The following is a 26,006-nucleotide window of genomic DNA, read 5'->3' on the forward strand; positions in this document are numbered from 1 at the left end:
ACAAAACCAACCATGTTTTATAATTATTAATGCTGTCATTTTTGTGGTAGCTAACTTCTGCTATTTTACTCTATATGCACACTTTTCTATGCTTTTATATAATGTAAATTTTTTTAAAACAAAAGACCATAAAAAATCTATGGTTGTTGAGTTTTTCCTACCAGTGCAACTTCCTTTGAGACCTTGCTGATAAAGGTTTTAAAAAAATGATGAATGATTCCTTAAATAACCTTTATGCCAGTAAGAAGCCCCAAAGATTAAAGCATATTTTGTATTTGTATTATTATTATAATTTTTTTTATATATGGTTGATTAACCTAAAAACACGTGAGGTGCTTGATGCTGTCTCACCAGTGCATCCTGTTAAAGTGCCTCTTTAAACGCTGCTCCCAAAGATCACTAGTAACCTTTAGAGTCTCTTATATTAAAGAAATTAGTTTTTGTATAGGACAGTAAAACCTGTTGCTGGTCCAGAACTTTGTTTCCGACTTACCACTTGCATTTTTCCCACACACGAGATGTTGATAAGGCTGAAGGAGCCCGTACAGCTCGGAATCGTTGTTGATAGCTTGCTCAAAAGCCTCCAGCGTGACCGCTGCTGGCATGCCGTTGCCCTCCTCCAGATGTGCGCTGATCAGGACGCGACTCACCACCTCGCGGAAAAGGCTCTCCATGCAGGCGGTCAGGTAGATGGCGGCGTGCTCGTTGACCCTCAGAGCCACGCTGCTGTCCACCATCCAGCGGAAGAATCTCCCGATGCTGAAGACGAGCCCGCAGCGCTCCGACTTGCCGCGGCTGTATTTGTCCTCCGTGCCCATAGTGTACATGGAGAGCGCGCCGAGCGCGGCGGCGGCGCAATTCGCCGCCACGGTCCACGAGAGCACGATTTTGACCGCGCTTTGCACTTCGTACCGGGTGCAGCGCGCGTAGCGCAGGCACAGCCGCCGCGCCTCCATGGCTATGCGCACAAGCGCGCGGGTCAGCAGCGACGAGAGCCGGGCGAGCAGCTCGACGCTCGGCGCGGCGCATCGCGGGTCGCCATGCTTGCTGAGCACCTCTTGGACCTCCGCGAGGCTCCACGGCACCTCGTCGAGCTCGGGGAGCCTGGCGCAGTGGTCCGGGCACTCCAGCGTCTCGCCGTCGTCGACCGGCGCGGCGTTCACCGTGTCCGTGCTGCCGCGGCGACTGCGCATGCGGTCGGTCAGGCGGCAGCAGCTCGCTCCATGTGCGTACGCTCCGTGCGCCTCGGGACAGCAGCACAGCGACGAGCTGGACGACCTGAACGAGTCCGCCGCTCCGCCGTAACCCGAGTCGAGTGTCAAATCCTCCAGGGTCCTCGTGACCGATTTAGCCCTCTTCGCCATGGCTGCGCCGCATAGTGTCCCCCGAGCTCGGCGCCGACAGGAAATAAAGTTCAGACGAAAGACAAGACAGACGGATTAGATATATACGATGACACCGTGCCGCTCGGGAAAGTGAAATAACGAGTACCAAAGGCTTGAGGTGACGTCGAAAGTCGCCTGCAGCGGTGTGTATGGCGCGCGCACTGCGCCGCAGTTAAGAAGCTGTGCAGAAGGAGGGGCGATAAAAGAGATGAAGAACACATCCGAAACACTCGTGTGAAAACTGAACCACTGTAAACAAGTCCACATAACGGTACTGAAACCGTACTAGTATCCTTCACAACTCGTATTGCTGCACTATTACAACCTATTGCCTACTATAGTCCAGTTATTTGCTGGATTATGTGGTTTTTGGTCACCAACTCAGTACCTTCATTTCCATTCTTCCACTTCAATTTACGCCACTTTGTCTTAGCTGTTTTATTCCGTGAAAGCTTCAAAATGCATGCAGGAGATGCTTTCATCAAATGCCCAAATCAAAAGGCCAAATTTCGATAGAGTTCAATGCATCACATTCATCTTCTTTCCTTGATCAATTAGCTGTTTATAATTTTGTTCAAATGAAACATATGTCTCGAGAAAAGTGATATGGATAAGATGAACACCTGGCAAAGGCAACAAGACTCTTTTAAATGAATATTTAATGCCATGCATAATGTATCACATATCCTGAATGGGTTCGTTCTTGTGAGCTCTAAAGCATGTACAGTGTCTGTCAAGGTCATTTGGTTCTCTAGATGGAGCGGGAGATTAGAAAAACATTCAAATATTCAGCAACTGGAATATATTAAAGTTTATGAGAATGATGCTAAACATAGTGTCATTATTAAATCTAAGAGAACATGACATTTCAGATGAGAAAGTAGTCAAAGTAACTGCTTCTTAGAGATATATTATTACCTGTATGGTGAAACACAGATCAGTGTTTTTAACCACGTGGCAGTAAATACAAATAGAGAAAGTGATTTTTAACAGAATACTCAACCCACTGATCACATTTTCTCACCAGTTTATATCATATTTATTCATTTGTCTTCTGCGCTCTTTACTTATTGTAAATGGGTTGGTTAGTTTTCTGATGGCATACTGCCATCTAGTGTTCACTAGCGTCATTTTGTGATAACAAAAATTTTATTTCTAGACATACTACATAAATCCTGGGAGAACAGTATATAATACTGAATATATAAAAAATTTTAGTTTATTTTTATTTTCAATCAATTTTATATTATTTACTCTTTCCATGTTATTAGCCTAACTAAATACATCTCAGTAAAAGAGTTGATATGTCTTACAGAACTAACATGACTAAAAAGGACGATGACTAGGATACAGAAGAAAAAAATTAAACCCTCCCACATTAGTGTCATATTTGCCTTAATTTTGTTTAATTTTTTTAAGCAACCAACACCCAAAATATGATGCATTTTCATTGCAAGGGGCTGTATTGCTGTTGAAGAAAGAAACATTCAAAGTAGATCCTTTAAACCTGATTTAACCTTTTCAGCACTGCCTAGAAATAAGTTAAAAAGGGAAAATAAGTCTAGCATCTATTCATTTCAGCACAGTTTAGTAAAAGCAACTTACTTCAGCTAATTGTTAAATATTAATGCCTATTTCTTGCCTTGCCTGGTTGTTCTGTACCTCATTTTATTGTTTACTCAATTTATTGCTGATCGATGAGCTATCCTGAGTTCAATTATTGGGCATCCAAAATTTGGCAGCATTAAATCTTCAATTTTGGGGGCAAAAAAATGCTGAACAAGAACAATCAATGAATAATATCCTTACTTTGCATTCGAAAATCCTGAACTATGACATAACCATCATGGTGCTAAATAATGGATAAAATATTTGCATTAGTTTTGATTTAACTTTCAAACTTGAAATTCTGCTGAACTTTTACATAAGAAGTAAATATTTAGAAATGGCTAGGCATATAAAACAATAAAAAAGATATAGTATAAAGGCTTCCAGTGGCATGAAGTATAAATCCAGAAATTAAATATAATTTTAATAAAGCAACAATTGTACATGGTGAGCTGCAGTGATTTGAATAATGATGTATGTATTAAACAAGAGCAGAGGGGAATTCTCTAACAATATGCGTATATAGGAGAAAAGGTCTAGATGAACAAATGGTCATCAGGGTGTCAAGATGACATCCCAATCGAGTGAGGAAAAAAAGATTTATGCCTAGCCATATATTATTGTCTTGAAGACCCCTACCAAGTTTTTTGTCAGTGCACAAATTCAGTGCTAAGAGACTGCTTATTTTGCATCTGGTTTATAAACAAAATTAATTGATTGATTGATTGATTGATTGATTGATTGATTGATTGATTGGATATAATTTGTCGGAGGACTAGCAAAGAAAATGTTTTGGACAAAATCCAAGATGGTTGACAGTACGTACACTTAAATTTCAGATATTTGTATATGTTCACTTTAGCATACTCCTGACACACACACACACACACACACACACACAGACACACACAGACACACACACACACAGTGAATTCAGCACAAATTATTCACGATACAAGAAGACATTAATGGTACTGCAAATATTTTCAAGTTTAATGCTGATACAAAAATGTTTTGCTGTTCATGTGAGACACGTTGAAGATTATAATATGCAGTAAGAGTTGGTGTTGTTTTATGAGAAGGAAGGAAGTAAGGAAGTAAGGAAGGAAGGAAAGAAAGAAAGAAAGAAAGAAAGAAAGAAAGAAAGAAAGAAAGAAAGAAAGAAAGAAAGAAAGAAAGAAAGAACAACAATTAGGTGCTTACAATCCATCTGTGACTTACAAGACACAATAAATACAAGTAAATATGAAAATTAAATATAGTGAAAATGTTGTTTCAAACAGCTTTTTTCCATCTACCATCACCCTACTGTACTCCAGAGATGGGAAGTAATAAAGTAATTTACCTCACTATTTCTTTTTCAGACAACCTTTTACTTTCACTCGTTTCACTTCCTTCCTCTTACATTTTCAAAACAGATTAGTTACTTTAGTTTTAATCTATTTGGTGACATGATCAATATTTTTTCTTCTCATTGCACACCATTTTCAGCCCATCAACCCATTTCTTGTCATTTTTTTCAATCTACCACTGGTGTATCATTTCCAGGCTATCATGCACCACAGACTTAGGCTAGCCTATGAAGCTAACAACGAGCTGGGCAGAGGGCAACAAGAAGTATGTCTAACTTGGATGAGACAGAGGGAGTCAGCGATGTAAACATGACTGAGAACATACATTTTTGATCACCTGATCATTATCATATTTTTTATTATATAACATTTTTTGATAAAATTTGAAATTCTTTTGTGTTCATATATTAATATGATATGAGGTCCAGTAAAACAGGTAGTAGTAATGGCTACTTCTTACATGTCTTTGTACATGTCAGAGCCCAAACTTCTTCACTTTAATTTAAGTGAAAAGATTTAGTAGAAATTTTAAGTAGTCAGTACTTCAACTTTTACCAGAGTCTTTTAAAACATGAATATCTGTACTGTACTTTTACATGAGTGAACTCAGTATACTTTTGCCATCGCCGCTGAACTGCATTACATCACTAGGACACTGATGGCTTAATGACGCTTTACTCAATTTACTTCCAGAAGTCTTTATCATCGTATTTATCATCTGCTCCACTCTGTACATTCTGAATTATCTGTGAATAATTATAACTGCACTGATCAGGCATAACATTATGACCACCTGTCTTATATTGTGGTGATCCCCCATTTGCTGCCAAAACAGTTCTGACCCGTCGCGCATTAACAGCATTAACTTTTTTAGCTATTTGAGCTACAGGATCTCAGATTGGTGGTTCACCACTGTCAATTCCTTTGACCACTTTGTATAGATACTGACCACTGCAGACTGGGAACTGTTCTGGCTCTGTCAAACTTGCTCAAATCTTTTTCTGCTTTCCCATTTTCCTGCTTCTAACACATAAACTTTGAGTACAAAATGTTTACTTGCTGCATAAGATCCCACCCACTAACAGGTGTCACGATGGAGAGGTAATCAATGTTATCCTCTTCACTGGTCATAATGTTATAATGTCATTTATATATACTAAGTGTACATACTCAACAGCTTCTGCACATTTTTCACTTTATATGTATTAACAGGATTTTGGAAGGTGAGAAGATGCCTGAGGAATGGAGAAGGAGTGTGCTGGTAGCAATCTTTAAGAATAAGGGAGATGTGCAGACCTGCAGAAACTACAGGGGAATAACAGTGATCAGTCACACCATGAAGTTATGAGAAAGAGTAGTGGAAGCCAGGCTGAGAGGAGACGTGACCATCTGTGAGCAACAGTATGGTTTCATGCCGAGGAAGAGCACCACAGATGCCTTATTTGCTTTGAGAATGTTGATGGAGAAGCATAGAGAAGGTCAGAAGGAGTTGCTTTGTTTGTTTGTGGATTTAGAGTAAGCGTACGACAGAGTGCCAAGAGAGAAGTTGTGGTATTGTATGAGGAAGTCTGGTGTGTCAGAGAAGTATGTGACGTGATGCAGGACATGTATGAGGACAATGTGACAGCAGTGAAGTGTGCAGTAGGAACGTCAGACTGGATGACTTCAAGATGGAGGTTGGACTGCATCAAGGATCGGTTATGAGCCCTTTCCTGTTTGCAGTGGTGATGGACATGTTGACGGACGAGGTCAGAAATGAGTCTCCATAGACTATGATGTTTGCGGATGATATTGTGATTTGCGGTGAGAGTAGGGAGCAGGTTAAGAAGAGCCTGGAGAGGTGGAGGTATGCGCTGGAGAGAAGGGGAATGAAAGTCAGTAGGAGTAAGACAGAGTACATGTGTGTGAGTGAGAGGGAGGACAGTGGAGTGGTGCGATTGAGGGAAAAGAGGTGGAGAAGGTGGAGGATTTCAGGTACCTGGGGTCAACAGTGCAAAGTAGTGGAGAGTGTGTTAGAGAAGTGAAGAAAAGAGTGCAGGCAGGGAGGAGTGGGTGGAGAAGAGTGGCAGGAGTGATTTGTGATAGAAGAGTGTCTGCAAGAATGAAAGGGAAAGTTTATTGGACTGTGGTGGGACCTGCGATGTTCTTGGTTTAGAGACTCAATGCCATTATTGAACAAAAGACAGTAGTTTCAGCTGGAGGTAGCAGAGCTGAAGATGTTAAGGTTTTCGTTGGGAGTGACGAGGATGGACAGGATTAGAAATGAGTTTATTAGAGGGACAGCGCATGTAGAATGTTTTGGAGACAAGGTGAGTGAGGCGAGATTGAGATGGTTTGGACATGTGCAGAAGAGGGACACGGGGTCGGTAGAAGAATACTGAGGATGGCGCCACCAGGAAGGAGGAAAAGAGGAAGACCAAGGAGGAGGTTTATGGATGTGGTGAGGGAAGTCATGCAGGTAGTTGGTGTGAAATAGGCAGATGTGGAGGACAGGGGGGTATGGAGACGATGATCTGCTGTGGCGATCCCTAATGGGAGAAGCCGAAAGACGAAGAAGAAGATGTATTTACTGTGCATATATTTACATATACATCTGTACTTGTCAGTTTGGACAATTGCTACAGCTGCAATTGCACTTCTGATAGATGCTAAATTTGATTTCGTTGCAGTGTGCCTGTATTGTGCAATGACAATAAGATATTAATTATAAACCATTAATTATGTTTATTGGGCATAAAGCTGTGAAAAATATAAGTGCCAGTATTCTAGAGTTAAAGAACCGACTTTGGTATCTGGAGCTAGCCTGGGTCATGTTCTCATCCGGGTACTTTGCTTCTATCCAATCAGCCATTGGCACCTGGTCCGAACTGTTGTACATTTCAACTTGTTAAATCCGTTCATCATATCATTGGCCGTTTTACTGGCTTTTATTGAAGGACTTTGAATAATGTCGGTGTATTTTCGACGCGAGGGCATCCCACACCGTGAGACACGTGACGTCCAGTGACGCGTGTACTCGGCTCGGACTGGCAGCGGAACATCAAGCGGCGACTGCGCGAGCGCGTGGGCGGAGTCGCGAACGGCTGAGCGATCGAGCCGGTATAAAAACGCGCGTTGACGCGCGAGATCGCCTCACGTCGTGTCAGACTTTAATCCGCTGATGTGCACGGAGAAGTGAACTGTCCGTTTGAGCGGAGCGACACGACAGAACGCTTCAGGAGGAGTTTCTACCTTCCCCTTTCCGTCTTATCCTCTTTTCTCCCCGTTCCCGTGCATTTGTGAACCGTTTTCTGAGAGCTAGTTCAGCCTGAACTAAGCTAACCTGGAACTAACCTCACTGCTGTTTTTTACATTTTTCCCGAAGAAACAAATCGAGCCAGTGATCTTTTTTTTTCCTTGGTAGCACCGTATGTGACCAATGTTTTTATGAAGTCGTCCTGGATCACTGATCTGAGATCCAAATACGTTTTCCTCGAGCAAGTCTGAATGAATTCACAGCAAACTCCGGAAGTCTGGCGTGCTTCGGTCTGCTGCACAGTTCTCACTCCAGCGTGCCCACGACCTGTCAAGTAAACTTCTTGGAAGCCCTTGCATTCTAGGAATCTTTTTCTAGGACTGAGGGAGTGGAGCAATGGGGGTGAACGCGGTGCACTGGTTTAGGAAGGGTTTGAGGCTGCATGATAACCCCTCACTCCGGGAATGTATAGTAGGAGCGGACACTTTACGGTGTGTTTACATACTTGACCCCTGGTTTGCAGGTTCTTCCAACGTGGGAATCAATAGATGGAGGTAAGACATGGAACGCATCCTGTTAAAACATGCAGGAGATCAATAAAGGGGGAATGCATGAAGGAGAAAATTACAACAACCATTTACTGTTTACCACAAGACATTTTACTTACTGGTATTAAAGGGTATAGACTTGGAAACCAGTATCTGTGCCTAAAATAAAATATGCATTCAATTAAATAGATGTTTTAATGTGGTATAGATGTTTTAATGATGAATCAAATTCTGGAGTGATTCACAATTTGGTGATTGTCTGTTCTAAGACACTTACTAGGAGTTTATTTAGTAGTTTCTTCAAGATCACTAGAGAAATCATCAAACTGTTCCTACAGCACTGAAGAAGTTAACCTCTGGATTGGGCTTAAAACCTATAGACAACCAGAAAACTGTAAAAACAGTCAGTAAACTTGGATTGTTTCTCTTCCCCTTAAATAAACACTTGATCTGTTAAAGCAACTCTTCTAAAACTATCTCTGTGTAATCCTTGTTTACGTACAAGGAGTGCTGATGAAGTCAGCACGTGTAAAGTTACACTTGGCTTCCAAGGTTACTGTTGATGTACTTTCAGTAATTTAAGAACAGCACTGGCTGAACTCCAAGTTCTTTCCAGTCACAACGTGCCTTTTTTTAATACCGCCGCAGTCTCGTTTTGTAACTCACTTGCATACCGTTCTAAAAATTCTCAGGAATGCATGCACCCACATACAGCATCGAGCATAGGTTATTGTTTCTATGGTACATCTGTGTTAAAGAACATTGTGTGTGTGTGTAGTAGTGGGAGATCTTAGTAGGAGGCTTTACTCTGTCTGGTGATGATGTAAGATGGAGCAGACCCACGTCTCCTCCTCTGGCACAGGACAGATGGAACTGGGTCATTGGTCAGCAGTGGCAGTTACCACATTCCTCAGTTAGCTTTGACCTACTTTCCCTCCTCTTGCTGTCACCAACTCTGCTGTTAGCCACACACACACACACACACACACACACACACACACACACACACACACACACACACATATGCAACGCTCTCTTTGCAGGAACACATTTACAGGCATACAGCAAGCATTTGTTTGTGCTTAATTAGTACTTCTGTCGTGTTGTGGTGGTCTGAGACTTCACTATTAACTGATGCAGAATAATAAACAATCATTTTCTTGTGTAAGTCTGGACTAGAACATGCAAGCTAATGAATCATTTTAGAAATATACAGGTCATATATATAATATAATGTCCTAGCTAGATGTGGTTTGAGTGGATCAGACGTCTTCGGGAAGTCTGCCGGCTAGATTCTGTCTGACCCAGTCTCATTGTGATGCCCCTGGTAGGGCAAAAGAAGTACAAATGCAGCTCAGACAGGATTTAGCCCTTATGAGATAAATATGTCCAAATCCTGCGAGGACAAATTGTACTAGACCCTGTTTAATGTGGAGCGTGGATGATGGAGTTTCAGTGAATTACTCTAGTGAAGATAATGTGAACCGGAGAACATCCTTGGTTAATGCTACATAATTCATTTTTTTTTTTTTTTTTAGGTCACTTGCCCAAATGTGTGTAATTATATAGTGAAGATTTAGGAGAAATAAAGAATTAATATAATTGCTTTGATTGATTAGCTTGCCAACTATATGGACTGGAAATGGTACTGAGGAAATTAAAGGTTTCTTACCCTGTGGTGTGCTTTTCTTATAAAGCCAGTATCATCACACCTGAAGATGCTGCACTGAAAATGTTCTTCCATAACATTTTTTCATTCATTCATTTTTTTTTTTTTTTTTTTTTTTTTTTTGTAAATCCATGTCATTTCCTTTCTCCAGTAATTGCTTTTGTTAAATGTTAGCTGAATAACCAGATTACTGCAAACGTTACTATTTGTTCACATGCTGGTTTCCATGTTTCATGTGATGGGTGCATTGTCCCACCTTCATGACCTTCATTTTAATGATGAAGTCTGCCATCAAATGTCTACTTAATTCTAAACAATTTTGAACTTTAAAATGTTGGCCAGTTAACCTAGCACAACTAGCCAGTAAAATTATTTCTGTTGTTCTTGTCCTTTTATTTAGGTTTTTACTGCAGTGTCTGGTGGACCTGGATGCCAGCCTTCGCAAACTCAACTCTCGCCTGTATGTTATCAGAGGTCAGCCCACTGATGTTTTCCCCCGGCTTTTCAAGGTAACCGAACTTCCTTAAATTAGTCATTAAACAATGACAATATTTTAATTTTCATTTCATTTTTTTACTACCCACATCTTTAGAGTGAACAGACAGAAAGCAGGATATTTACTTGAAGCAAAATGAGCTATACTAATAATTGATATAGAATAGCTTTTTAATTAGATTTACATTAAATATTTAAGTCTTTTGGTGTAAAATGACCGCTTTTATAAGTGTCAAACTGTGTTTTTAACTGTGGCACAATTTATTTTCCACAGAAAATATATATCCTCAATTTAAATACGAGTTTTCAATGATTTGAAAAGATATTTCTATTTACTGCAGGAGTGGAAGATCACTCATCTGTCATACGAGTATGACTCCGAACCATTTGGGAAGGAGCGGGATGCAGCCATCAAGAAGCTGGCCAGCAAGGCAGGGGTGATGGTCAACGTTAGAATCTCACACACACTCTACGATCTAGAAAAGTGAGTGTGTGTCTGTGCATATTGCTACTGTATATGATGTCAACTTGCATTTACATTTGTTCATTTGGCAAGCACTTTTATTCAACAACTTGCAAGCGTGGGGATTAAAAGTTTGGGTTGTGGGTATTGAATTTGAGCTCAAAATATGCTGGTCACCAGAACAAGACCCTAATCATAGAGATTCTGCTACTGGACCATTTTGTCACCAATGTATCTGAATGTTGTTTGGTGATTCTTTGTAACAAAATAAATAAGTCTTTAATACATATAGTTTTTTTTATTTCTTTTTTATTTTATTTTTGCTAAAGTTTTCATAAAACATGCATGTTTAAAAATATAAACCAGGTGTTTATTTTGTTGATTTAGAAACAGTGCATGATCAGTTTCTTAATTAGTGACAGCCTCAATAATGAGAGGTCAAAAGGGTTAGTGGAAAAAATGTCATTAAATAGCTCAAGTTTAGAATACATACATAGAAAATTGAATAAAATAAATCCTTATAAAATTCCGATTAAACAAAATACAGCATAGGAAATCAATACATTTTTTTTTTTTTTTTTTTTTTATAATTATTAATTATTTTCACTCACAATATGTTTTGTTTCTCCAATCCCTCTCTCTCCTTTTAGGATCATTGAGCTGAATGGTGGACAGTCACCTCTCACTTATAAACGCTTTCAGGCTTTGATCAGTAGAATGGATGGTGTAGAAATGCCAACAGAGACCATTACTGCTGAGACATTAGGCAAGTGTATTATGCCTATTGCTGATGACCATGATGAAAAGTTTGGTGTACCGTCTCTGGAGGAGCTCGGTAAGATTTATTTGTTTTACTTGCCTGCTTGTGTGTGTATGTGTGTAAACACTATGTGCTTGTTTCTAACCTGTGTCTTTATGGTGTAGGCTTTGAGACCGACAGTCTACCAACTGCTGTTTGGCCAGGAGGAGAGACCGAGGCTCTGACTCGTCTGGAGAGGCACTTAGAGAGAAAGGTGAGCAGAAACAACTTTCAGAGTGACTTGCTTTTAACAAGCATTTTAATTGACTGACAGAATGTGTGCCTCACACAAAGCATAATGTCTGGAATGACTTGAAAAGCCTGATATCGCTATGCATTCCATGCTGCATGCAGTGTAGCGTGTCGATATAGTAACTCATTTGCCATGGCTGCATGAAGTGATGAAAGTGATATGGTATTCTGGCACTAATGATTGGCTGTTTGAAAGTAAAGGTTGCTGGATGGTGACTGTAGCCATAAATCAATACATTTTAATATTAATGTTTTCTTTCTTTTTTGTCTTTTTTTTTTTTTTCCTCTGTCGTGGTGCAGGCATGGGTGGCTAACTTTGAGCGTCCCAGGATGAATGCAAATTCATTACTGGCCAGTCCAACAGGTCTGAGCCCTTATCTTCGCTTCGGTTGCCTCTCCTGTAGACTCTTCTACTATAAACTCACAGACTTGTACAGAAAGGTACGCATAACACTACAAACTGGTTTGGATTTGAAAGTTTGATTAAGTCTATTAACTATATTATTTATATTTGGACTAGCAGTATATTCATCTTGTCTCAGTTCCTTAAAATAATTGGGCAAGTTTTTATAAGTATCACTATTTTTTACTAGGATTCATTTATCTCTAACAACAGTTTTATCCACTATTTTTATGTCAACATTAGGTAAAGAAAAATAGTGTCCCCCCACTGTCTCTCTACGGCCAGTTGCTATGGAGAGAGTTCTTCTACACAGCTGCTACAAACAGCCCATGCTTCGACAAGATGGAAGGCAACTCAATCTGTGTGCAAATCCCATGGGACCGTAACCCAGAGGCATTAGCAAAGTGGGCAGAGGGCAGGACAGGTTTTCCCTGGATTGATGCCATTATGGCTCAGCTGAGACAAGAGGGATGGATACATCATCTGGCACGGCATGCAGTTGCATGCTTCCTCACCAGAGGAGACTTGTGGATCAGTTGGGAAGAAGGTGTCAAGGTGAGGAGAGAAGCCTGCTTTTTTTTTTTTTTTTTTTTTTTTTTAATTATTGCTTTGTTACTGCTTATTAAATGTTTATACTGACAAATTCTTTAGTGCTTAAAGGAAATACATTCATGAAGATTTGGCAAATTGATGCAAATAACAGTGACAGCTGATTAATATTGTAGCTGAGATCATGCAGTGTCTGCTCTCAGTAGTCAGGACTGAATGTGTGTGTTGTCCAGGTGTTTGAAGAGTTGTTGCTGGATGCAGATTGGAGTGTAAATGCAGGCAGCTGGATGTGGCTTTCCTGCAGCTCCTTTTTTCAGCAATTTTTCCACTGCTACTGCCCAGTGGGTTTCGGTCGCCGCACCGATCCCAATGGAGACTATATACGGTAAAATTTCTCTTTCAGAGCTACCACTTGCATATTATTATATTATTATTACGATGCTGCTCATATTTATTTTGTCACTACTGTTTGTAATTAACAATAGTACACCTTCCACACAAAACACTAACTTAAAGTTTTGACTTTTTTGTGTACAGTCAGTATTTGCCAGTATTAAAGGGTTTTCCTGCCAAATACATCTACGACCCTTGGAATGCGCCAGAAAGTGTACAGAAGCTTGCGAAGTGCATCATTGGGACACACTACCCAAAGCCTATGGTCAACCACGCAGAGGCCAGCAGAATAAACATTGAGCGCATGAAACAGATCTACCAACAGCTGTCGTGCTACAGAGGCCTTGGTACGTATTCCGTAGATGGTGGAAATGATCTATTAAGGCAGTGTTTTTCTTAGTGTTTGATTCTGAAGAACTGGAAGAAAGTCTGAACTCTAGGTTTACAATTTCATTGCCCAATATAAATCACTAGCTAATTATGCTTATGCTCACGAACTGCTTGTGAACAGTATGATTCATATCCTGACCACATACACTGACTATGCAATTGGCACCCATGTCTAGTAGAATCACTGAGCTGCTGTTTGCATTATGCCCCATTATTATTAAGCAGCTGTTTGAAAAGATGGCTGTTAGAATGTTCATATTCTGAACAGTTTCATGAACTGTGGTTGGAAGCTGTAGTGCGATTTATGAAAAAATTAGCTAGTGAAAGAGAATTGGTTAAATATAGCACAGGGGAAAAAAATCTCACAGGTCAGCATTAATGCTTGTTTATATAGAATATTCATTATTAATCTTCATATATTTCAGGGCTTTTGGCCTCTGTGCCATCTAATGCCAGTGGTAACTGCGACGGTGCAGGAGCATGTCTGAACTCTGCAGACAGCACGCAGGACAGCAATGCTGCAGGTAATTTCACTCCACATGTTCTGCTTAGCTCTTTTACCAGTAATAACAGAGCTCCAGGAGCTGATTCTGGAAGCTGAATTATGTCATTGGAGGTTAATGACAGGTTTATAAACCAAGTTTAAGTTTAGTGTGATTGTGAATACACCACACTCCTATACAGGGAATTCATTTTCATGTTTATAGCTTTGCTTTTGACACTGAAAATGGTGTGTAATTTAAACGAGACAGACAGGCTGCTGTTATACATCATTCCAATTATATAGTGATCTGATTATGACTATTTAAAACGAAGCATTTCTATCTACTAATCCCAGCTAAAATTCAAGAACATTTGTCAGCAGGTCCACTGTTTTATACTGACCAACTAACTAGCATTAGTGCCCAGCCATTGACTGGTGTGTATTGAAGCTGCTCTGTGCAGTCACCCTTGAAATTGCCATATGGTGTCCTTTATAAATAGCAGGACTTGTATGTACCGTGAAATCTGCATTATATAGTAAATGTATTTTCTTTTTCAACAGTAAACACTGATTATTACATACAGTATTGTGCATTTATTTTGCTGTCCTAAAATGTGTTTCAGGACCAGATGGATTAAAATCCTGGAGACAAGATATAAAGCAAAGACAGAGTGGTGAGCCAAACACCATCCTTTATAAACAGATAAGCAGCTAAGACCATGTTAAAGCCAAGCGCTTAATTATACTGTCTGTCAAATTATGCAAGCGGTGAAGGAATTTAATCTCCTGTTAAAGCGAGCTCAGGTCACAGTCACACCCATGCTAGGGAACACTGTGTGCTTGTGCTGTCAGCTGACTGAATTTTTTTTTTTTTTTTAAAGACAGAGGAGCAGCCACTCTAAAGAGACATGGTGAAGATACAGGATCAAGCACTGGATGCAAGATTCAGAAACTATGAAACTGTGATGAGCTACACACTCAGTGACAAGAGCACGCACTTCCAGCTCCCAGCAGGATGTGATCCAAAGGGTGGTTGTTGGAGCTTTTTAAACACTGCTTCTCTGCCTGTATGAATTGAGATTCTCTGTGCCCCGTGTGCTAACTTATAGTGCTTATTTATATGAAATGTGACTGTAAATCTAGTTCATAAGTTTTTATATAAAAATATAAATATTTGTATTATATGCATTTAAAGTATGAACAATGTTTGTCACCATGCACCAGTCTGTTTATCGGTATTTCAGATAGGCATGGAAATATTTGCATGTGATTTTCTTTCTTACGTGTTCATGCTGTGCCATAAGGATGTTCAATGTTAACACTTTGCATAGTGTTCATATTATATATTTATACCCAGCCATGAATGCATTTACTTTAATGATTAAAACAACGTCAAAAGGAGTTTTATGTAACTCATCTGCTAAAGTGGATGAAATGACCATAGTGTGTATTTTTGTGTAAAAAAGGTTAATTAATCTCTTTTCAAAAATGTGGCCTAAGCCAGTACTAGTATTATTTTTGTACAGCCTGCTTTGTAAATATGCATGTACCCTTTTGGCTCATCGGAAGTGATTATATATATTTTTTTTATATGAAAAACCGTTTTTGTATTTTCATTGCGTCATTTTGTGCTCTTTATTAATTGACATTACACCATAAATTGGTGAACATTTCACTGGTAGACCCAGGAGCCCTGTTTTCCAGTGCAGAAGACTGAGAAATCATCCGCTTTAGGGCAAAACATACCAGAGTCATGAAACACCGCGTGGCCCAGAGCCTCAGAGGCAGAAAGTCCTGGAAATAATCAGGTCAGACCGGTCCGTCCTGTTCTTGTGCTAAGGTCTATCCAGTAACACGCAACATCACGGGTTATGTTCCAAATGCCTTGTGATTAAACCCCGAGTGCTCCGATTAGGGCGCAGGAGGGATTACTGAACAGACTAGTGCTCCTTTACAGAGAGGAGGGAGGTTTGAGACCTAGCCGTTCTCTCGAGAATTCAGTGTTGCCAGATTGATGAATTACCCATCAATTTATCATATTCATTTGAATAGGCAAATATGGTGGCGTATCCAATTGTGGATTTTTTTAAAGAATAGATTAATCAGAATTTTTACTGAACGTATCATTTCAATTATTTATTCCGATCTGGCACCTCTGGCGGAACTCCAGATGTTGCCAGCGGCGACTCAACAGGAGAATGGAGTAATGAAGTGTTGCAGCGGTTAGTCATCGTGCGATCCACAACTGAGAACCTGAAGAACATCCGTGTTGTGTGTGGTGTCCGTGTGAAGAACATGAAGCCGAATGATGAGATTCAGAAGCCAATTCGGTTAATAGCGGCAGCGTGCAGAAACATGGGCATAGGCAATGATGGTCGCCTTCCGTGGAATCTACCGTAAGAAATCATGAAGGGGTTCTGACTAAAGTATATAATATATGGTAATATATGTAAAGTACTGCTCTTGAGATATATATATATATATATATATATATATATATATATATATATATATATATATATATATTATATTATATTATATATATATATATATATATATATATATATATATATATATATATATATATATATATATATATATATATATATATATATTTCTTTTTTCAAAAAGCACAAAATCTACTAATAGATGTTGTGAAGAGACTGGGCATAATGTTTATAACACACAACTCAACCCACATACAGTGAACCCCAGATAATTTATGGGTTCTCATTTGGAACCAAACAAACAGCAAGTTGCAGATCATCTTAAAATTCGCGGGAATCCGCAGCGTGACCGAATGTTCAGGAACGTTAGGAATAACATTTTAAACTATATTTTCACCAACAAATGTCTAGATGAATTCTCCAAGGTACCATAGGGGCTTCGGGGTTTAAGACCATAGCCTTAAAAAAATAAAATCTGTGCAAAAATATGGCTTTAATGTCATTGTCCTTTAAACAGTGACAATGTCATGATTGCCTGATGGCAAAAAAGCAAAAGGCTTTCTGTTTTGGAAAATGGCAGAATTGTTGAGCTACACAAGCAAGGGCTCTTGCAACACGCCATTGCTGCCGAGGTTGGACAGAGTAAGACAGTCGATTTAAAATTTCTTAAAAGATCCTGAGAGTTATGGGACAAAATATCAAGTCGTAGACTCAAAAAAACATCACCTGCACTGAGCCGGAGGATCCGCCAGGCTGTCCGTGAAGGCCCTTACTGATGCTGACTGCAGCCCAATAACCATAAGACCCATCTGCGAGAGAAGGACTTAAAGAACAAAAAACGTCTTTTAAAGCCACGTCTCCTCCCACACCACAAACTTGCCTGTTTGGAATTTGCAAGGGGGCACCAAACCTGGGACATTGAAACATGGAGGAAAGTTTTATTTTCGTATGAGAAAATGTTTTACCTGGTTGGCCATTCCAACGATACTGGCTGGACAAGGAGATCCTACGGAAGATGTTTTCTACATGGCACAGTAGAGGAGGCTCCATCATGATCTGGGGTGCTTTTTCCTTCAATGGGAAAATGGAGCTTCAGGTTGTGCAGGAGCTTCAAACGGGGGCTTGCAGGAGGCATCCCTCCTGACTGAGGGCCCTCGTCTGTGTGGTCAAGACTGGGTCTTTCAACAGGACAACGCTGCAGTTCACAATGCCTGCCTGACAAGGCACTTTTTCCAGGACAATAACGTTACACTTCTGGACCATCCTGCATGTTCCCCTGATGTAAATCCCCTTAAGTATGTTTGGGGATGGATGGCGAGGGAAGTTTACAAAAACGGACGTCAGTTCCAGACTGTGGATGCCCTTAGTGAAGCCATCTTCACCACATGGAGCAACGTTCCCACCAGCCTCCTGGAAACAACTGCATCAAGCATGTCGAAACGAGTGTTTGAGGTTAACAACAAAAACAGTGGGGCTTCTTACTATGGAGTCTTTTTTGGACACTTTTAGTTCTGTTGTGGGGATTTTTGGGAAATGGTCTTAAACTTTTGATCAGCTGATGAACAGCCTGTTTGAGTTTAAATGCAGTTTTCAACAAATTGTCAATCTCTGGTTTTTGGACTCCTGTGCCTTTTATTTCTTTTGACATTTTGAAGCAGTTCTTTCAACCTGGTTATGATCCACCTGCATGAATCATAATGTATATATATATATATATTATATATATATATATATATATATATATATATATATATATGCACTGAGTGATTGAAAAATGAATAAAAAATGAAAAATTATTTGAGCCCTGGCTTTCTCATAGTTTATCCATTAAGTGGGTATATCAACATAAAGACCAGACAGCTGTCACTTGAGTGGTAGAAAAGCAAGCCATGATCAATCCAATTGTACAAGCTTTGGGTGAAGCCAATTACAACAGCTCAAAATGTAAAAAAAAAAAAAAAAAAACCTGGTAGACAGGAAACATGTTTCTTTCTAAACAGATTATCAAACATGTATGTTGCCTTTTGATATGTTCCTTCTGTGTGGGTGTGTTGTTGGGGGAGTGGTGTGTGGGTGTGTGTGTGTGGGGGTGTGTGTACACAGTAGGGTACAAAGGTCCCTCAGACCACATAAAAAATATGGAAAATATTGTTTTTCATCTAAAATTGTAAATAAACCGAAAATTTTAGAACTGTTTTAGTATTTAAAACAAAGAAAGTAAATCAAAAGTTTTAATTAAGATTATTCAGTATTTTTTAGGTCCCCGTTTAAAAGTAAGCAAATCTTCATTACTTCTAATAAAGCATGTGTTTGAGAGATATACTCCGAACTCTGAAATACAAAGATTTCACTTTTCTAGTGAAAAATATTTTATTATATTAGAGAAACAATTAAAGTAAAAGCATTTTTACTAATGCTTTGAACTTGGTATGGATGGAAAATACATAAAACATTTAGTGAGAAGAAAATACACACAGAAATACCAGTCAGAGAACAATAGGTAGACTGGTTTGAGTTGATTGGACAACTCTGTTAACTAAAATAACTACTTTTTACAAACATGGTAAGCAAAAAGGATCTCCAGAAGATTAACATTTCATACTACAACAGCAGAACAGAAGAAAACATCCCGTTCTACACCTTTCAGCAAAAAAAACTTCAAAGATTTCGGCAACAGTTTATTGGTATAAATGCTACCTAAATGTGTTTGACAGCCTACTACTAATTTAGGGGTAAATAAGGCAGCATTTGAAATAAACTTGATGTTTGCATATAAAGAGTGAAAACTATACTACAATCTCTTTCTGTAATTTTCAGGATGGAGTTTCAGTACTTTTTGAATACCATCACAGCTGTGTTTAAACCTGGTAAGTATTATGCACACACACACACACACACACACACACACACACACACACTTGCCTGATGCCTGTATGCCCTATTGCAACTTAAGTGGTGATCAGTCTGTGACAAGTGTGTTCTCTGTACTTTTGAGTCATTTGTCAAAAGCTTCCTCATTCCATTGGTAATTTATTCATTAACCTACTTTGGAAACTTTTAGGTGTGAGAAATTTTACCTGTACAACCTTTGAATACAAGCTTTATTTTACCTGCTTGATAGTATTTCTTTAGGTATATACTAAGTGCCTATTGACATAGATCGAAGGTTTACAACCCTGGTCTTGGAGAACCCCCTCTCCTGTTTTTATAGTTCAAACACACACACTCAGGAAGAACTATAGATAGATGAATGGATAGATAGATGAATGGATACCTGCCCATAAGATCCGTATGCACTTTCTGAACATCCTGTTCCACATTCGGTCACCATTTGCTTACATTTATATTTATGGCATTTGGCAGACGCCCATATCCAGAGCAATTAGCAATGATCTTATCTAATCACTGAGCAGCCAAGGGTTAAGGGCGTTGCTCTAGGACCCAACAGCACCACCAAGCTGTTGGGCCCTAACCCTTGCCTGCTACGATAAACAAGATCATTGCAAATGTGAGTTAAAGTGGGTGTTTGAACAATAAAACACTAAATTCTACAGGAGAGGGGGTTCTCTAAGACCAGGGTTGCAAATCTGTTATAATATTTTTGCTGTAACCTCCACTTTTGTTGTTAAACTGGATTATCGAGTGTACTTGTTGAGTCAGTACATGTTACATTTGTTAAAATGGTTGAATTTGGTGTGTTAGGAGAATACGAAAACACTACAGTGTGCAGGGTGATGATGTTCAGTACTAAGGTTAAAAATACACATGCAATAAATGTAAATACACATGCCTTTCTACTCTATTTTAGGAAAAAAGAACCTGATCATATGGGGTAAACACAGCTGGTTCACCTGCCCAGAGAGTGTTTTCCCCCTGGCCAACAGCCTCAATGTGGTTCTAAGCAAAAAGTTAATGTAAGTCAGTTCATTATGTTGGCAAATACAACAAATGTGTCTGAACTAAAGCAATTAATTTTCTATTTTACATTATTGCTTTTACAGAATGCATACAAAAGACATGTCATATACTCGAAATTATTTATCAGTTTGATTTATTTTTTCATCACTTTGTTCACAGGTCTGTCCCAAAGCATGCACACTACCTGTGTGAGGAGTTTGCCAGTGCAGTTAAATTGGCTTCTCGTCTTCCTCTTAGTGATCATATAGAGACCATCTGGATCTTAGGAGGGACTCGAGTGTACAAGGTGAGTTTTAAAATCACAAAATATTGTTTGTTCAGGTTAATATTTGTAGATGTTTTTAATTTATAGTGACTTACAGATGATACTGGGTACAACCCATGCAAAGAATTTAAGAGTTAAATAATAAGACTTGTCCATTTTGAAGAAAAAAAAAAGGTACAGAGTGTTAATAGGGTAATAACATCTAAAATTGCTTCCTATAAAACATCCACATGAGCTAACCTCATTTTCAAAAACTGTTATATTTTAGTTTTCAACTTTTGGTTTCAAATTTCTCTATAGGATTAAGGACAGTGCATCACTGTGTGTACAGCGGTGGCCAAAAGTTTTAAAAATGACACAAATATTAATTTTCACCAAGTCTGCTGCTTCAGTTTTTTATGATGGGAATTTGCACATATTCCGGAATGTTATGAAGAGTGATCAGATGAATTGCAATTAATTGCAAAGTCCCTCTTTACCTTTAAAATTAACTTAATCCCCCCAACAAAAAAAATAAAATTATTTCCATTCCATTTCAGCCCTGTCACAAAAGGATCAGCTGACATGTCAGTGATCTCATTAACACAGGTGAGAGTGTTAAGGAGCACAAGGCAGGAGATCATTCTGTCATGCTGATTGAGTTAGAATAACAGACAGGAAGCTTTAAAAGGTGGGTGGTGCTTGAAATCATTGTTCTTCCTCTGTAACCGTGTAAACATGAAAATGTGCATTGCACAAAAAGGGATTCACAGGCAAGGATATTGCTGATAGTATGATTGCACCTAAATCAATTATTTATCGGATTATCAAGAACTTCAAGGAGAGAGGTTCAATTGTTGTGAAGAAAGCTTTAGGGCACCCAAAAAAGTCGGGATTAGGGCACCACTAGTGCAGAGCTTGGCTTCTGCACGCACAGTGAGGTAGAGAATTTTGGAGGATCGCCTGGTGTCAAGAAGGGCAGAAAAGAAAAACATCAGATTGATATTCTGCAAAAGGTACAGTGATTGTATTGCTGAGGACTGGGGTGAAGTAATTTTCTCTGATGAATCCCCTTTCCGATTGTTTGGAGCATTCAGAAAAAGCTTATCCGGAAAAAAAAAGGTGACCGCTACCATCTGTCCTGTGTCATGCCAACAGTAAAACATCCCGAGACCATTCATGTGTGGGGTTGCTTCTCAGCCAAGGGAGTGGCCTCAATCGCAGTTATGCCAAGAACACCACCATGAATAAAGAATGGTACAAAAACATTCTCAGAGAGCAACTTCACAAAACCATCGAAGAACAGTTTTGTGACAATCAATGTCTTTTCCAGCATGATGGAGCACCTTGCATAAGGAAAAAATAACTCAGACCCCTGACCTCAATCCCACTGCGCACTTGGTCAGTCCTCGAAAGGTGGGGGGACAAACCAAACCCCACAAATTCTGACAATCTCCAAGAATTGATTATGCAAGAATAGACTGCCATTTGTCAGGATGTAGCCCAGAAGTTGACTGACAGCATTCCAGGGGCCAAAAAAAGAAGGCTCAACACTGCAAATATTGATTCTTTGCATAAACTAAATGTAATTATCAATAAAAGCCTTTGACACTTATGAAATGCTAATAATTATACTTCAGTATACCATAATAACATCTGACAAAAAGATCTACAAAACACTGAAGCAGCAGCCTTGTGAAAATTAATATTTGTGTCATGCTCAGAACTCTTGGCCTCAGCTGCACTGTAGTGCAAATTTCTGGCTCAAAAAAGCACCACCCACCATTTATCATAATCTTGGCTTTGTTCTTTAAACAGTGCTTATTACATATGCTATTCAATTTATTTGTTCCTTGTAGAAGCAAGAGATCGATTACTGACAAAATACACACCTGTAATATAACTCTAAAAAGGAAATATAAATAGTTATTGCATAAATACAGTAAACAAAGTAATTAAGGTGTTTGAATTGTTATTGCTTTCAATTTTTAGACTTGTGATGCTAATTAATGTGCGTTATACAGACATTTAAAAAAAATTGACATTTTGCACACATTCGGAAATAAACCAGTGCCAAGGCTTTTGACATGTCAGACCTTCATGTCAGAGATGTTCAGTCGAGTTGAGCTGAGGGATCTGTGGAGGACACTTGGGTTCTGCTACTTCAACTTTAGGATCTTTTTTTATAGATATGGTTTGTACCACTACTGAGGTTTTGCTTATGCATGAACATGTTTGGGCCTCTTAGTTCCAGAGAGGGAAAATTATAATGTTATAGCACACAATTATGTGTTTTCAGCTTTGTGGGAACAGTTTGGTAGAAGAAGTATGAGCATATGAGTGAGATGGTCAGGTGTCCACAAAAATTTAATCATAAAGGGATTATCGTTCTGTGGCATAATCATCATATAATAAACACAGTATTTTGTTCAACTATCATTTCCACACTTTGATACAAAACAACAATCTATTGAAATACTTCATTTTTCACAGGAAGCTCTGGAGCACCCTTGGTGTGACCTCATCTACCTCACTGACATCATGGCTGACTTTGACTGTGATGTTTTTTTCCCAAGTTTTGACCAAAATATTTATAAGAAACAAAACAAGTGAGATATCTTTGTATTTTTGAAAACTGACCATGTTTTAAATAGTTGTATCTAATGAACTGTTCTTATTTTTATCTGTACTCCCACAACAAGCCCTACACATTTCTCCATAAATAGTGTGCTTTGTTTAAAGCTTATCCCTGCTGAACTCTGAAGTCATGGTTTGTATTTTTATGCAGTTACCCTGGTGTGCCAAATGAGATTCAAGAAGAAAATGGCATCAAATTTCGATTCCAAGTCTTCAGGAAGGAAAGCTGACCAATTAACTACAATAAGAGGAAAGCAGTTTTATTTCTATAAGATATGACTGAAAAATAAAAACTATTTTTATCTTCTATTTTAAATCAAATATTGTATTTTGTGAACTCCCCAGAAAATCACATATGGTCCAATTACTTCAAAATTACTTAAATGTTATTTTCCACCAGACAAACACATGTTCATATACAAACATTAAACAACATAAGTATTGTTTAAGTATTTATCTCTATGAACTTCTCTATATTTATTTTGTAATTTTACAGCCTGGGTTTCATAAAGGAAAGGTGGACTAAAGGCCATAATCTTGTTTTGAAGTTTACCTAAAAAGCATACTGGAGATTAAAACTTACACATTCTAACATTGAAATGGAACTTTCTGGTCTTGGCACAAATAATTCGTTGAGAATGTGATCCCCACAATGTAACACAGTGGTGATAGCATGAAGTCAATTTCTACCCTTGACCTCTGACTAATACCCACTTTCCCCAGTCACTTGTGGCTGGTTGTCATTTCTATATTTATAAGAATATTTGCCTTTAAACCCTTAGTGCTTATTGGTAAATAATCTAACACACTGTATAGATAATAATTTTAACTTCAGTATTATGTAGGTTCAATTTGAATAAAAGCTACTTTCATTCCAGGTTGTAACCTGAAATAATGTGAAATAGTCCACGAGATATAAATATTAAAAAAAAGCTCAAACATAGAATACAGAACCATATAGAGAATATGCTTTTAACAATTTAATACTTGTGATCCTGAAACTCACAAGTGCAATGCTACATATAAAAAGAAGGAGCAGATGGTCAAGCAGAAATAAGTGCCGAAAAAGTAATCTCGTCTCTCCCAGTGTTCGAATCCAATGTAAACCGGTTTGCAGCGACTCACCAGGCTCATTATCTCATTGCATCACAATATGCTGTCAATAGAATTGAAATTTATTGAAGGGACTAAAAACATTAAGCTTCTCCATCCTACATGCACGAGATGCATTAATATTTCATTTGCCACATGAAGTTAGAAGCTCTGTCATTCTTTATTTTCACAAAACTGAATTTTGTTCTTAATATAATATTTTATATTATGGACAAGGTAAATTGAATTTGATTAGACAACTAAAAGTCAATTTCCTCTGAATAGAATGACCCACTTTCTTTATCTTATACTGTTATGTGTGACAGATTTTTAAAGATTCATGGAAATTGAGTGCTTTTCAAAACAAATCAAATATTCTCTATTTAAATTATAGGGCAGGCTGGAGCAGAGGGTTTGACCCCAGTTCATTCTTGAGCATCAACTCAATCTTCTCGTGTGTGTGCAGTTCTAAATGCTCCTAGCCGTAATCCCACCTCTAAAAAAACCTTTCCAGTAGGCGGTTTGACTACTCTAAGCTGCCCAAAAGGAGTGAAGATGGGTGTGAATATGGATGTTTGCAAAAGGTTTACACAGAATGGCCTTCAAAATCATCAAATCAAAACTGACCAGGCTACAAAGTGACACGTCATCACACATTCTTCATTCTGATGATCAGTGAAGTCTGGATGAAGCTCTTGAGATGTATCAGCATGGTTTGTTGGCTTTGTGCTTCTCCCAAATGATGAACTATTTAAATTATGAAACTTGTACAGTTGTTTCTAATAAGGTGGACAGTGAGTGTATATGTTATATGATTTTACTGATATTTTAGAAAAGGGTATCATCCGACTGATTTTATACACCAAAGATTATATCTCCGCTTTTACTTTACCTACCTACATTAATGTAATTGCTGAATAAGCAAATATCTGACATTCAAAACAACTGTGTTCTTATTGGTTAAATATTCTAAAATAATATTTGCAAGTCTGCAAGTAGAATCTAAGTAGAAAATCAACACAGCACACGGGTTGCTAAAACATACAATGATTTTTCCACTAGATGGAGACTTTGATCAGTGTAAACGTTTGAAGACGCACTTAATATTTATTTAAAGAATAATGTGTGATAAAACAGTTTTTTATACTAATTAATTTAATCGATTAGCAATCTGCTAAAACTTTTTTTAAATATTTTTCTATAATCTTTTATATTCAGGTTTGCCACTTTTTGATATCCGATGGAAAATGAAAGCACTAAGCACTTCTGTCATCTTTTATGCCTGTACTGTATTATTCCACACATGGGATATTTACCAACTAAATAATATTCTATCATTCTGTGTCCAAGGCAGGAAATGAGATATTTCACTTGTCATCTGCATTCATATTCTGCTTGTGTAATCCCCCATGATGCCAAACATTTGTCAGTAAGACCAAGTGATATGTTTTAAATAAAAAAGTAATACCACCGTCCGATTAAACGTGTGTGCTTTTGAATATCCTTCTCGGACATCAGCTGAGAGAATGCTGGTGACTTTCAGCCTGCATGGACAGAGAGTTTAAAGCATGCAAAACAAGAGACTGATACAAGAATAGGTGGAGAGAAGAGTCACACATTTTTCATCCTTAATGCTTTAAGTT

At 38.5% G+C, this 26,006-nt stretch overlaps 3 protein-coding genes across 5 annotated transcripts in view; 2 read left to right on the forward strand and 1 right to left on the reverse strand.

Annotated features, from left to right (window-relative positions):
- The window catches only part of btbd11b (BTB (POZ) domain containing 11b), a 67,716-nt gene extending 66,121 nt beyond the window's left edge, over positions 1–1,595 (reverse strand). The window contains exon 1 of one of the 2 annotated variants that reach the window (XM_046864709.1): positions 494–1,595. In XM_046864709.1, the coding sequence (XP_046720665.1) occupies positions 494–1,364 (871 nt within the window). In that variant the 5' untranslated portion in view covers positions 1,365–1,595. The remainder of the gene's footprint in view (positions 1–493) is intronic. The other variant, XM_046864708.1, reaches the window with a different exon arrangement.
- Positions 1,596–7,444: 5,849 nt separating this feature from the next.
- cry1b (cryptochrome circadian regulator 1b) lies at positions 7,445–15,635 on the forward strand. The gene is made up of 12 exons (XM_046864223.1): positions 7,445–8,134; positions 10,198–10,306; positions 10,634–10,776; positions 11,406–11,590; positions 11,680–11,768; positions 12,107–12,247; positions 12,453–12,764; positions 12,992–13,143; positions 13,296–13,498; positions 13,967–14,065; positions 14,649–14,699; positions 14,907–15,635. The coding sequence occupies exons 1-12, from the start codon at positions 7,977–7,979 to the stop codon at positions 14,981–14,983; spliced, it is 1,719 nt and encodes a 572-aa protein (XP_046720179.1). The 5' UTR covers positions 7,445–7,976; the 3' UTR covers positions 14,984–15,635.
- Positions 15,636–15,720: 85 nt separating this feature from the next.
- zgc:153031 lies at positions 15,721–25,833 on the forward strand. 2 transcript variants are annotated; one of them, XM_046864227.1, is made up of 6 exons: positions 15,721–16,421; positions 19,290–19,339; positions 20,281–20,386; positions 20,550–20,676; positions 23,128–23,243; positions 23,423–25,833. In XM_046864227.1, the coding sequence occupies exons 1-6, from the start codon at positions 16,321–16,323 to the stop codon at positions 23,499–23,501; spliced, it is 579 nt and encodes a 192-aa protein (XP_046720183.1). In that variant the 5' UTR covers positions 15,721–16,320; the 3' UTR covers positions 23,502–25,833. The 2 variants fall into 2 exon arrangements, with proteins under 2 accessions (XP_046720183.1, XP_046720184.1); XM_046864228.1 differs by having other exon boundaries at positions 16,342–16,465.
- Positions 25,834–26,006: the final 173 nt, after the last annotated feature.

This window comes from Silurus meridionalis, chromosome 13, assembly GCF_014805685.1.
Source record: "Silurus meridionalis isolate SWU-2019-XX chromosome 13, ASM1480568v1, whole genome shotgun sequence".
Taxonomy (NCBI): Eukaryota; Metazoa; Chordata; class Actinopteri; order Siluriformes; family Siluridae; genus Silurus; species Silurus meridionalis.